The sequence below is a fragment of the Henckelia pumila genome, chromosome 4 (assembly GCF_033568475.1).
Source record: "Henckelia pumila isolate YLH828 chromosome 4, ASM3356847v2, whole genome shotgun sequence".
NCBI classification, from domain to species: domain Eukaryota; kingdom Viridiplantae; phylum Streptophyta; class Magnoliopsida; order Lamiales; family Gesneriaceae; genus Henckelia; species Henckelia pumila.
The window spans coordinates 39274905-39288751 of NC_133123.1; the positions used below are offsets into that span (position 1 = coordinate 39274905).

Consider the following 13847-nt stretch of genomic DNA (forward strand, 5'->3'; position numbering starts at 1 on the left):
GATCGTTTGTTCTCAACTTAAAAATAACTTAAAATTTAATCCATGCATGTACTTATTTCTACAATATTTTCTTCCTAAAATCCCACCAACTCCACGCACCTCATTCTTCCTCTCAATATGATTCGAACCCCACATTCTATAAATACTCACCATTTGTAACTAAAAGTTTCATCAAATACATCTTATATCAGTACTGCAGCAAATTAACATAAATGGCCAAGTCCATTATGATCAACTTGCTAGTGTTATCTCTCACTCTACTCGTTCTTGCACCTTTCGGCTTCTCCATTAAAACCTATGGAGGCTATCTCTATCCACAGTTCTATGATCGATCATGCCCACGTGCCCCGCAAATCGTTTATTCTATCGTTTCAAGAGCCGTCGCTCAAGAAGCTCGTATGGCTGCATCGCTTCTAAGGCTTCATTTTCATGACTGCTTCGTTAAGGTTTGTTACTATACTTAACATCAGTACATCATAGCCATGCATGGCTTTTTATTAGAATTTTTCATGGTACACTAATGTTTTTTTTATACCAACTATGTTTTAAAATTAAAATGAATTGGTGTCTGATGCTAAAATATACTTCATTTGACTTGGCAATTGCTGTCCAAGTAGGAGCAAACCTTGTGATTTATTGAATATAATCCTATATTTTGTTATTGATTCTATGTAGGGGTGCGATGCATCGATACTTCTGGACAGCAGTGGAAGCATAATCAGTGAGAAGGGGTCGAATCCTAACAGGAATTCGGTCCGCGGATTTGAAGTCATTGATGAGATTAAATCAGCGCTTGAGCAAGAATGTCCCAACACAGTTTCTTGTGCTGATATCATGGCTCTTGCCGCGAGGGATTCGACAGTTCTTGTGAGTACAAGATCATTAAAAAACAAATGTTCCAAATATGATTACACGAATTTATAATCGAATGTGCATGTATCTATAATGACTACATGTCGTTTGCGCAGGCTGGTGGACCGAGGTGGGAGGTTCCATTGGGAAGAAGGGACTCTTTGGGTGCCAGTTTGAGTGGCTCAAATAGCAACATTCCAGCTCCTAACAATACATTTCAAACCATTCTCACTAAGTTTAAGCTAAAAGGCCTTGATATTGTTGATCTTGTGGCATTATCTGGTAAATGTCGACCTTTTCCCTTTGTTTCAATATTGCATGCCTCAACATTGTTAGGAAGTCTCACCTAATTATAGCCTTCCATATATTGATAACTCCTTTTCTCTATAGGAAGCCATACCATTGGAAAATCAAGATGTGTCAGCTTCAGGCAAAGGCTCTATAACCAAAATGGAAAATCACAACCTGATTTCACTTTAGATGAATCGTATGCATCCCAGTTACGTGCCACTTGCCCGCGTTCTGGTGGCGATCAGAATCTATTCTCTTTAGATTTCGTCACCCCAACAAAATTTGACAACAGCTACTTCAAGAACTTATTGAGTTACAAGGGGCTTCTGAGTTCTGATCAAATATTGGTTACCAAGAATCAAGTCTCATTAGAGTTGGTGAAAATATATGCCGCGAATAACGAGCTTTTCTTGGAACAATTTGCCAAGTCCATGGTGAAGATGGGAAATATACTCCCATTGACAGGTCCCAGAGGAGAAATCAGGAAGAACTGCAGAAAGATTAACAGTTGAAATGCCTACGTACATGCACTATGTTTGTATGAAGCAATAATAATGCATTCATGTATTTCTATTCTCTTTTATGTATTATGTATTCTTGGTGTTCGTCCTTTGGATGTAAAGTCAGATGATATAAATATTTTGTATTGCTAAATATATAAGAACTTCGTTGTATGGGATGAGAATCTTATTTATGCAATGGATTTATATGTTTCTTACTTCTTAGTACCTCCTCACAATATATATATATATATATATATATTTATATATATATATATATATATATATATATATATTTATGTTTTAGGATAGAGAGGTTGATTACAAATTGTGTGTGCTGTTGGCCTGTTAGTCATAAGTACTTAAATATAATATTTCAAAAATATAAGTTGGTATAAATAGCTCTTAGATATACGAAATTCATTCAGATATATTGCTCTTCGATTGATACATAAATTTGATTTAAAGGGGGATCTAAGAAATTCATTCATGTTGCGCTATGATTTGAAGAGAGTGATTTGATTTGAATATGGATTTAGCATATGGATTCAAATTATACCTATCTTTAATCTATTTGAAATTCACGCAATTATTGTTGAAATTGCAACCAATCTTCATTGTCTAAAATCCATCAATCTAAATACAACCTCGCCAATTTATCAACTCGATATCAAGCCTTTATTGCATGACGACCGGTTTTTCATGCCTAATTTTCATCAGCATGTCCATTTTCCATTAGTCAAGATAATATCTTTTACAGGCAAAGGCTGAACTACAACATACCAAATCAAAGTCCAAAACAATGCCAAATATTGGTCATTTAGCTCGCAACCTCAACTTTGGTATATACAACGGATTCCGGAAGAACTTTGTATGGGTTAAGTATCCCGTTCGGATCAAGTAGTTTCTTGATGGCACACATTAGTTGGACCTGCAGATGTATAATTCATTTCAAGTATCACAAGGGGCTAAAACTTGAGCAGACAAGTTTAAAACTCGCCATAAGGAGACCATTAACCATGAACCAACACAACGAACGAGGAGGAGAATTATGCTTACAGTTTCACCAGACTTGCTGTAATGAATTTTATTTGCTTTCATCAATCCAAGGCCATGTTCCGCACTTATGCTACCATGGTGCTTAGATGTCCATTCATACACAAAGGGTTCGATTTTTGATAGTATCTGTAATGTAATAAATGCAGTTGCCCATTAAAACAAGTTATTTCAAATGGTAAGTGTACCAGGGAAAAGGTTATTACGCTGTCGCTGTATTGTTCTGTTGAAATATTAAGATGTAAGTTGCCATCCCCGAGGTGGCCATAAGCTACAACATTTGCTGCAGAACCTGGAAAATTAGAACAGACAATTTAGTGAATGCGCAGAGATGATTTTAAGATTCTCCAATTGACAGCTGCTACGATAGTGTGCTTCTTGTGATCATCATCAAAAAACGAAATCTCGGTCCAGTTTGCCAAGGGAGGAGCAAGAAATGCATGAAAATTCTGAATGTTTTGAGATCATTTAATTACCAAGACACACCCGCATTTCCTCAACAAGTGCATACATCTTTTCAGGAGGCAGAGACAAATCATATTTATATACAGCCCCAGCCTTCATCAAAGCTTCGGGTACTCCCTGTATAAAGGATTTCATATGAATATTCTTTAAGAAAAGAAATAATATGGTTATTTGGTACTCTTTTTCAACCAATCCTACTGACTTTAAATGGAACTACAGCTATATATTTAGTTCAGACATTAGGCCTAATTCAGTGGCACCACAAAAGGGAAAGGAAAATAACTACCTCGCGAATAGCCCAAAACGATGATGCTTGATTTATATCTTGTGCTAGAGCGCCATCTGTTATCAATTCACTTTCCATGGAATGAAGAAGGAATGCTTCTAGCTTCTCTCTGATCATCCAGGGCAAATGGTACAAATACAAGAAAGAGCAGTTCATAAACAAAAAGAAAAAACAGAGTAGTTTCACAATACGAAGTGGCACAAGCATATGACGGTGTTATCTTAAAAGCTGACAATTAGCTTCACTATCTTTTGCATTAACTTATAAGACTATAGTATATCTTCGATGTGATTCGAGTTGGCTGTTCTAGAAGAGTTTCCACGATATTTTCTTGATATAATTCATCTACACAATAAGTTATGGATTGTAATCTAACTGGCCTAATCACATGAATACTTTGTTGTTTCACAGTTGTCTTCACTACTTTTGCTACACTCATAAGATTCTAAAATATTGTTAAAATCCAACATACAATTAAAAAAAAATATTGGTTACTATTCACATGAAACACTGACCACAATAATATCTACCTATGAGGAAATTTGCAAAATTGAAAAATGAAATCAGTACTAGTTACAAGTGCCCGTCTATGGTAATCAAGATTTGATTTTTATTAAAAAAATTATATATGTCAAAACAAGAAAGATTGTTATGTTAAAGCATAGAGAAGTTACTTGTCATGAGATTCCATGCTGCCTGTGGTTTCAATCAGAATATAGAAGTTGTGAACTGAGGAAGGCAATGGGTCACGAAGGCCATCTAAATGTTTCAATACCTGTCAGCAAAAGCCCCAGTGTAAGCTATGCAACATAAGGAACTGCCACTACTTTCGAAACAACAAATTTCTTGGCAGCAAGGAATAGAACAATGACACCAAGCAAAACATACAAACATCATCAAAAACTATAGACTAAAGGGAAATTGTACATATTGAGTTATTCTTGATTAGAACATAGAAGTTTGGATTATTGATTTGTTTTGATACATAGATGATATATCGATATAGGCATCATATTTGTAAAAACTGGTGATTTTTTATTTCATGTCATTTTTATTAGGGATCGATGTTATAATTTACTTTACTCGTATAATAAGACAAAATGGAGGGGTACGGTTATGAAGACACATAGGATTATTGAGAACCTCTAAGGTTTCGCATTGTTTTCTTCTCATGAGCTTCTTGGATCTGATACCATTTGGATAAATTAGTATAGCATAGGAGGCATGCCCATCATCAATTTGTTTCTTCACGTAAATGATAAAAATAAAGGTCTTTTAATAGCTTGAGAAACCTAAACCTATTATTAACACCAAAATCCACAATGAAAGAAATCGAATAAAAAATATTAACATAATTAAGATCTTGGTTAAGTTAAACTAGCTCAAAGTGACATCCTCCAAATAAGAATGCTCTACTTTCCAACACCCCTTGAGTGAAGTATTAAATATCCCATGCTTTAAGTTTGGACAGACACTAACAAACTTAAATCTTTAATCAATTAAAGCTGTATGCTTAACTTTATCTTATGTGCACCAACTGCATGTCACTTGTGCAAAAAAATGTTCACCTAAAGAATGTTTAAATTCACCACTAACAATAACTTTAATAAGCTTAAAAATGGCTAGCAACTAATCCATGTCGAACGGCCATGAAGATAAGCCAGTCTTCCCCTAAAAATAGACTCTTCTTATGGACCAGTCACGATCTAACTCATTCATGGATTAGTTGCTAGCAACGGCCATGAAGATAAGCCAGTCTTTCCCTAAAAATAGACTCTTCTTATGGACCAGTCACGATCTAACTCATTCATGCAGTAATTATGGTTTCTTCAAGCATGTTGTCTCATGCGGTAATAAGTTGGTTTTCCAGTATGGATTGTGTTACATGCTTTTCATAATGTATGAGAAGACACGATAGAGGGGAAAAGAACCAGTTGATCAACATAGGGCTTCTAAGAAACTGAAACCTACTTTCGTCCATTCAAAAAGATCTATGTTAAGGATGAAAAGATAATCCAATCAATCAAGATCAAAGCCGGCGAATGTTAAGATGATAAGTAAATTCTGACAATAAGATACATAATATTCCAAATGTAACTTGTAAATATATTTGTATATGAAAAAATAAAAGGAGCCTCACCAGATTCATAGCATTTATATCCAAAAATTCAAATGCAGAAAGAATTTCCCCAAGCTTCCTCTTGGCTTCCGACAAAAGGATCTGACAGGTACAGAAAATAACCAAACCATTCAGCGTGAAGCAAACTATATGCAATATCATCACCAATAAGAATTTGCTCAAGTGTCTTCATGTTAACAAAAACTAATTCTCAGAAACCAATCATCTAAAAGTGGATATTGTGTGGATAAAAAGGTTGATTGAGAATGAACAAAGATAAAGTAAATTCAGAGATTCACATAACAATTAGAGCATATATCTCACATTACAAATCATTGAGTAAAAGGAAAAGGTTCAAGAGTTACATCATACATGCTATAAGTGAAGAAAACAAGTATGCAATGAAATTTCTATCAGGTTTATGGAAATTTAGAGATCTCAAATGAATAAGGTTCACGAGAACAAAATTTACCAGGCAGCTAGCATAATCTTTGCAAGCAAGGAATGCAACATTTACTGATGACAACTTTGGTGGGGTAAGTATAGAAACTTTTGTTACAATTCCCAAAGTCCCCTCACATCCTATGAAAGATAAGTAGTAGCCACAGTTAATGTGAAATAGTTCATACATGTGAAAATAACATAAAAAACCAACTATTTTTAGAGTGCATGCACCGATGAATAAATGCTTCAAGTCATAGCCAGTGTTGTCTTTGCGTAAGGTCCCAAGCATATCGAGCACAGTACCACTTGCTAAAACAGCTTCAAGGCCTGTAAATTCAAGCACTTAGTTAGAAGCCGTTTTGAGCACAATCCAAAAAGTTGAGAAAATAGCAAGTCTACAAAAGATGGCCAAAAAGAAGACAACAAAATTAAGGTGGTACTCAACCAATTTTCTTTGATGCAAGGCAGTTGGTTTCCCATATTTCAATCTTAGGCTTAAATCATAAGTGAGGATTCCCGGGAAATTGACAGCTTTATAATGAATAAATTAGACAAAATGGATGAGGATTGAGCGGGCTATACATATAAATTATAAAGTTTATCGATAAATACATGCGACAAAAAGATTATATGATTTGATAGGCTTTGGATATATAACAAGGGATTGATGTCCTCAGCTCCTGTGATGACATTGTTGGACATGAGGCTAAGATAGTTGAAGTGGGCCCAAAATACATAGTCAAATGAAGAAGTTGAAAAATAAAATAATAATAACCGGCAATGGGCTAACAATAACATAGCCAATGTGAAGTCCAGCTCACAGGACTCATCTACGATCTTAGCAATAATATTCATTCAATAGGTTAAATTTAAAAGAAAAAATGAAAACGTAAGAAAGAAACGAGAAGAGAAAAAACAATAACCAATAGTTCATCCACCTCTGACCTATGAGAGGCCCAGAATTTTTTTCTGGAACACCCGAAAATGCCTTTACTCGATAAATATTCACCACTGGTGAACCAACCAAAGGGGATCCCATTCAAAGTTACTCATCATAAGTTCATGTTCCGGCTAGGTTTTGCTCAATTCTAAATCAAGTTCCAGAGGGCATCCCTTTCCATTTAAATTCGTAGTTACTTTGACAATGTTATCCTTTTCTTTAAAAAGATATCTTCATTAGGGACTGCAACCCAGTGACAAGCGAGGAGAGTGAGTAGAGAAGGAAATCTTTAAACATTTAAAGGCATAACGAGTAAATCATAAATTCCAATTTCTGAAAAAATCTAATGAGGTTAAATGCGGTTTACATTGAATAAGTCCAAGTCAATCTCCTGTCAAATTCAAAAAATCCACATCAAGTCCATTGAGTTTATAATTAATTACTTTGAGTAAATCTATTTAAATCGAGTAATTGCCACAAATTGGATCATAGAAAAATTAATTTGGAAACATCGTCCCTAATATCAGAATTTTGTTTTTTGTAAATAAAAGCTACTAAAGTTGATCACAAAAAAGATGACCAATTTTGATTTAAAGAAACATAAGTGGATCCAACACATACTTTATCTTAGAAGATTCTACAGTTTAGGGTTATCGAAATTACCACCAATCCACGAAACAATATTCAGACTGATCGCGAGATATTGACAAAAAAGATGGGAAAAACTCACCAAGCACACTTCCATGAAGTGAACCAAAACGGATAAGTCGTAATCCTCCAGCATTAGTTGCAATATTCCCACCAATTTGGCAGCTTCCTTTGGCACCTAAATCCAGTGGCATAATAAATCTGAAACAATAACATAATTTATAGGAAACTAGAAATACAAATCAAGTAGTTATTTGAAAAAATAACAATGTGTGGATTTAGATGCATGAGTTCGACATGTTTTCCAGGAACTTGGAAAGAAATATATATGCTTCGTTTATTCTCTATTTCTCCAGTAAGAACAGGCCACACAAGAAGCTACATAACTTCTACACTATTTCCGGACAAGAACACTGAAATTCTAGGCACATCTTTTTTCAGTAATAGGCTTTAAAACATTAACCAGTGCTCCATGCTGCTCAGTAATGAAAAAGACAACACTCTCCATAAGAGATTAGTCCTTTGTGATACTCATCGCATGTTAGTTAATCTTCCACTACGAATCAGCATCATATATTGCTCCTCTCTTTGATAGTAACTATTATATACCACATGTCGCAACTTAGTATTGCTCATCTTGTATGTTGAGATGCATATGAGGATCAAAAATTTGGGGTATGAAAAGACTGGAGAAAGGAGAAGTTGAAATTGGAGTTAAAAAAAGACCTAAAGTGGTCAAATTTACTTCCAACTCTCCCACCAAAAAACTGAGGTTTTTCAAAAGACAAAATTGACGTGTCAACTATCAACCATTGATTAGACAATACAACCACATGACTCACGAGTAGATGCTTAATTAACTGTAATCAACTTTTTCTTTTCTTTCCCTCAAGGTTACAATGGCCCACAACCTTTAAATAGCATGTCCTCTTCGGAGACAACTTTTTAAAGTTTCTATCACCAATTTGCGCAGCAGTGAGAACTTGAGATCTGAATTGAGGTTATGTTCTCCTCGATCCGGAACTGCAGTATCGCATGGTAATAACAACACCACCTCAATTTTTAAATGGAGCGTCGCTATCTAATGATGATTTCAAGCCTGTTACTGCATTTCCTACACAGTTTCTTTGATCTTTTTTTTGGAAAATACTAGTTGAAGGCTAGATGATTTACAAAACATAAATCTGGAAACACGAATTTTTTTTGGTGGCCAATGCAGAAATTTAACGGTGACGGTGCGGCAATCTATGGTCATCTCCGTATTTTTCTCTCATCAACGCCCTAAAGCGTTGATGCCATGTATGAAAATTTGATATGTAAATGATAAAGATACAAATCTTTTACAGCTTAAAATCTTGACATAATTCAAATAAGTCTAAGAACGTTTTTTTGTAGTATTTCAAGAGTGTGCGAGAATACTAGTGCTTCAGAGTTGAAGAATCAGTATCAAGGAATTATAAGGTATAGGTTATTAACTAATTGTTATTTTATTAACATGATGTATGAAACAGATAATGAGAAGCTCGACAAAGAACAGAAAAGTACCCTTGATTATCCAGAAAAGATATCAAGTTTTCCAGTATGCATCCTGCTTCACAAACCAATATACCACTGGCCTTCAGCATTAATAAAACCAAGTCAAAACTTCATAAGTGATTCACTGGATACAAATGCATGCTATGAAAGTGGCCAGAGTTTCTTTATATTTTATCATTTCAAGAAGAAGGGGCACTCATTAAAGTTTCCCAAACAAAAGATTGGGCAACGATGAGACGATCGACTACACGAAGAATAAACTAATCCATGGGATCATTAAATTTGTAAGAACTAAGAACTTTGTTGTCAAATCGTCAAGAGTGCTTAGCATGAATGCCTATTTATCTTGGGATGTGATAGGCACAAAAAATTTATTGATTAAAAACTAGATGATTCTTTTAGTTTCAGAAGTAAGAATATCTTCAGCCATGACCAACATTACCTTATCAAAGGACAGGATATTATTCATGAAACCGACATTGATAATCACCTGAGCATAAATAAGAAATAAAATCAAAGAAAGTAGTTAGAGCATAGAAATAATTTAACAGCAAATCTTCACATCCACATATGATAAAAAAATTGACTAAAGACATTAGATCATATGAATAATGCTAATTACAGAATTTCACACCAATACACATTAGCAAAAAAATTGCAGTGACTAATCATCACTCAGACAGCGTAATGTACAATGGCAGAAGGTGAGTGGAATGGATCAGCTAACAGTCCACATTGATGGTTCTTTAGAATCCATTCAAAATATATGAATGGAAGAAAGAACAGCTGGCCGGTGACAATTACAACATACAATGACAGAAGGTGGGTGGAAAGCATCAGGTATGGAGCATTTCTGCTACATGTCAGTATCTTTCTCCTAGCACTCATCATCTTTTGGGCCTGATAATCTTAATCATAACAGCAATTGGTTTCATTTCCTTCTTTCACAGTGACTCAAGCTTCCTCTGGTCAAAGAAAGATAACAGTCCACATTGATGGTTTTTGCTAAGATTATGAACTTGAGCCTAACTTCGCCCCAAGCTAGCTCCAGGGGGAGGGAATTATCCAAGTCCATATATACAACGACCAAGGACTTAATCCTACCGATTTGGGATATCTAACAGTTTTATTATCAAAAGGAGAAAAAAGATCATGATACCTCATCAAAAACAGGTACACTTCCTCCCACTAGTCCTGTATTTCCGCCTTGGGGCACAGCAGCCAAGCATCTAGAATTACAGTATTTAAGAATCTGAGAAACCTATACAGAGGAAGATCGACAACAATCACTGCAAGAGGAGAACATCCCCAAGAAAAGTTGTCAATTTTGCCGACTACATAAATATTAAGCAAATTTACAAGAAATAAACTGGCAGAAAAAATAAAAATAATTCATCAGACACGTGTATAAGAAAGTGAATCCTTCATCAAAGCGCAAGGAATTGCTCATATAGCTTCAGAAAATCTGAAGAAAATACTTCATCTTGTAATTAAAGAGTTGTTCCTGCTCCTCAATGGGGAATAGAATATCATGATGCTATAGTTCACAGCCAAGAAAAAGAAAATGACGGAAAAACACAATTCATCCCTGAATTTATTATGACAGTATAAGTATATCGACAGTGAGTAAACCCAAGTACTCTCATGGTGGCTCTAGCATCTGACTTCCTAAGATCTAACCTTACATTTAATCAAGAATCCATGCTTCTCAAACACATAAATAAAACTACATGCATTTAACTGTGAATTATCATTCATGCTGTAGCTTCCACTAATTTAATTCTCTTATAGCATCTTGGTGCAAGAGGACCATGGCATTAACTGCGACAAGAGAAATTTGATAAGAAAACATTTAACATGAATTCAAATTTTGGGAAAAAATAATGTAAAAGAATCAGTTCTTTGTCATATCTTGAAACGTAAAGCATGGATTCAAATTACAGAAACACCCTTTTAGAAAAGAGACAAAACACTAAGCAAGTTTGAATAGATAATGTAAATAATCCAGCAGGCTACAGCAAAACTCAAAAAATTCAAGGCTCGGAGGTTTTGAACTGGATGTAATATGGAAAAACACTTAATTTAAGAATGACAACTATCAGAGAATACACCAACCTCCTCTGTGCTTTTAGGTTGCAGCATAAGCTTACTTGAGCCTTTGTATTTCCGCATCCAATCCGTGTTTGCCTCATCCAACTTCTCCTCTTCCTGAACCACACCTTTATCCCCTACAATCTTCTTGAAATAATTTATATCGTCACTATTAATAACTGAAAAGGACTTGTTTCTTTGAGGCATCGAGGCCTTGGAAGAAAACTCTCGATTTTCAATTCTGCAACCAGTACCATTAGATCTTTGCAAATGTATTGGAACACCGTTAACAGAAACTCTGAAAGTGCTGCAACCCATCAATAAACATTGTTCGTGATTGCAAGCATCTTGCTTGAACAAGTGAGAGGCGCTAGTCCAAGTCAAATTGTTAACACGGCCTGCGATCTCAATCAAGCCGCAATTCGCATGTCAAAAATCAATTTGAAATACCTTTTTTTCAAAAACCATGCTAATGATGGCACACACTGGTTTTAAAATGTTCCTACACAGGGAGAATTGGGAAACCATCTGAACTGCCGATCACCTTAGGCAACCCCACAGATTATAAATGTAGGCAAACCATTTTAACTACAGAAATAAAATTGAGTAGAAACACAACGCAGACGCCCAAAAACCAAATGAAACTTACTGTGAATGGGTGGAAAAAACAGTGAATCGACTCGACATGTTTAAAGCTATTATATCAAAATAATGTAAAAAAGAATCAGCTTTTACTTTCTCCAGTACATCATACACGCAAAATCAGGATTATTAAAAAAAATAACACCGTCCCCTAGGCAATAATCTTGCATGAATTCAACAAATACCAGGTGAGAATTTGGCACCTGAGTAGGATGAATGAATCGAATTGAAGAATTTACGGTTCGTTCGACGATCGAACAAGCTGCCTGAAGAGTGCTTGAGCAAACGATAACTCGATCTCCACTTCTCCATTGCCAAAAATTCCAGTGAAGAAATTCACAGGCTCAGTGGTCAATTTAATAAGCCATATCCCGGCGCTTCGTCACACGTATTCGTGATTGTTATGTATTAATCAATAAATTATATTAATTTTTATCCTAAAAATTAATAATTTTTTTTATAAGATACTATAGTTAAGTGGGCAAATTTTCTAAAATATTATTTTTGGGGTTTGATTTTGTAATATTTTATTTGTATGTTTTGATTATCATGAACGCCACGATTTTGTAATATTATGAATAATGATTTTTGGTTTAAGTTAATATTTAACGCACCATTTATAGTGAAAATATTTGAAAGTAGTTTGTAATAATTATAAAATTATTGCGTAGATTATGTGTTATTTAAAAATGATTATGTAAGTGTAAAAAATATCTATAAAATTTGTTTAGATATTTTGTAAATTTTTGAAATTTTGTGTATATATAATTTAGCAATAATATTAGGGTTAATTGTCAATCACTCCCTAAACCACTTTATAACTTATTTATAAATCCCTACATAAATAAAACTTACTTTCAACTCCCTGGAGAGAGAAATTTTTGTTTCTAAATACCAATTTTACCCTTATCTCTTAAAAAAATGAGAGAATGGATAATAAAAACAAAACTAATCCAAATAGTATATATATAAAAATTCAAATTAAAATCAAAGAACATAAACCATATCATATACATGCTTATGTTGATACAGGAGCAAGTATGTGTTTAGGAAGCAAGCATATACTTCCAAATCATTATTGAAAGAAATATGATAAAGGATTAAAAGTTCGAATAGGAGATGGATCAATAATCATGCTTAATACAGTAGCAGAAAAATTAAAAATAAAAATAGAAGAAACAAAATTTGTAATACCCATTATATATCAAATAGAATCAAGAATGGACATTATAATAAAAAATAACTTTTTAAGAGAATATATTTCCTTTACACAATTTGAAGATCACATAACTTTAAACAAAGGATCATCAATGATTTACATTTCCAAAATACGAACAGCATTTCGCGTAGGAAATGAAGGATTTACAAAGAATTTTCATAAACGAAATACAAATCCAATAGAACTAAAAATAGAAAATATTTTAACGATTAATCCTGAAAAAAAAAATCATGAGGAAATTTCATGATATATGTTCTGAAAATCCTCAGGACAAAATTAAGAAAAGAAAACAGTTCATTGCTTCAATAAAACTCAAAGACTCTAATATCACAATCCGTGAAACACCAAGAAGATGTAACATGGATGATGTAAAAATATTTGAAAAAGAAGTTCAAGAATTATTAAAACTTAAGATAATCATCCCTAGTAAAAGTCAACACTCTTCACCAGCCTTTTATGTCAGTAAGAAAGATACTGATAAGAAAAGAATGGTAATTGATTATCGAAATATGAATAAAGCAACAATTATGGATGGATATTATATCCCAAATAAGAATGATTTACTATCTTATATAAGAGAAATGAAATATTTTTCCAGTTTTGATTGTAAATCAGGATTCTGGCAAATTCAACTAGAACCACAAAAACAATTACTTACAGCATTCAGTTGTACAAAAGGACAATATCAATGGACTGTATTACCTTTCGGACTTAAACAAGCATCAGGTATCTTTCAAAGATATATGGATGAATCTTTT

The 13847-nt window shown here is 34.1% G+C and overlaps 2 protein-coding genes across 4 annotated transcripts; one reads left to right on the forward strand and one right to left on the reverse strand.

The window, feature by feature from the left end:
• Nucleotides 1–203: 203 nt before the first annotated feature.
• On the forward strand, nt 204–1828 carry LOC140866143 (peroxidase 72-like). The gene is made up of 4 exons (XM_073271049.1): nt 204–446; nt 676–867; nt 969–1134; nt 1243–1828. The coding sequence occupies exons 1-4, from the start codon at nt 213–215 to the stop codon at nt 1653–1655; spliced, it is 1005 nt and encodes a 334-aa protein (XP_073127150.1). The 5' UTR covers nt 204–212; the 3' UTR covers nt 1656–1828.
• Nucleotides 1829–2250: 422 nt separating this feature from the next.
• LOC140860324 (D-2-hydroxyglutarate dehydrogenase, mitochondrial) lies at nt 2251–12237 on the reverse strand. 3 transcript variants are annotated; one of them, XM_073263285.1, is made up of 15 exons: nt 12074–12237; nt 11253–11626; nt 10297–10398; nt 9580–9627; nt 9147–9217; nt 7684–7802; nt 6245–6340; nt 6042–6151; nt 5591–5671; nt 4125–4225; nt 3451–3559; nt 3176–3281; nt 2906–2991; nt 2703–2828; nt 2251–2574 (listed from the first exon to the last, which is right to left on the reverse strand). In XM_073263285.1, the coding sequence occupies exons 1-15, from the start codon at nt 12180–12182 to the stop codon at nt 2464–2466; spliced, it is 1749 nt and encodes a 582-aa protein (XP_073119386.1). In that variant the 5' UTR covers nt 12183–12237; the 3' UTR covers nt 2251–2463. The 3 variants fall into 3 exon arrangements, 2 of the variants coding, with proteins under 2 accessions (XP_073119386.1, XP_073119387.1); XM_073263286.1 differs by lacking the exon at nt 12074–12237 and having other exon boundaries at nt 10297–10366; nt 11253–11464; XR_012143677.1 differs by lacking the exon at nt 2251–2574 and having other exon boundaries at nt 3186–3281.
• Nucleotides 12238–13847: the final 1610 nt, after the last annotated feature.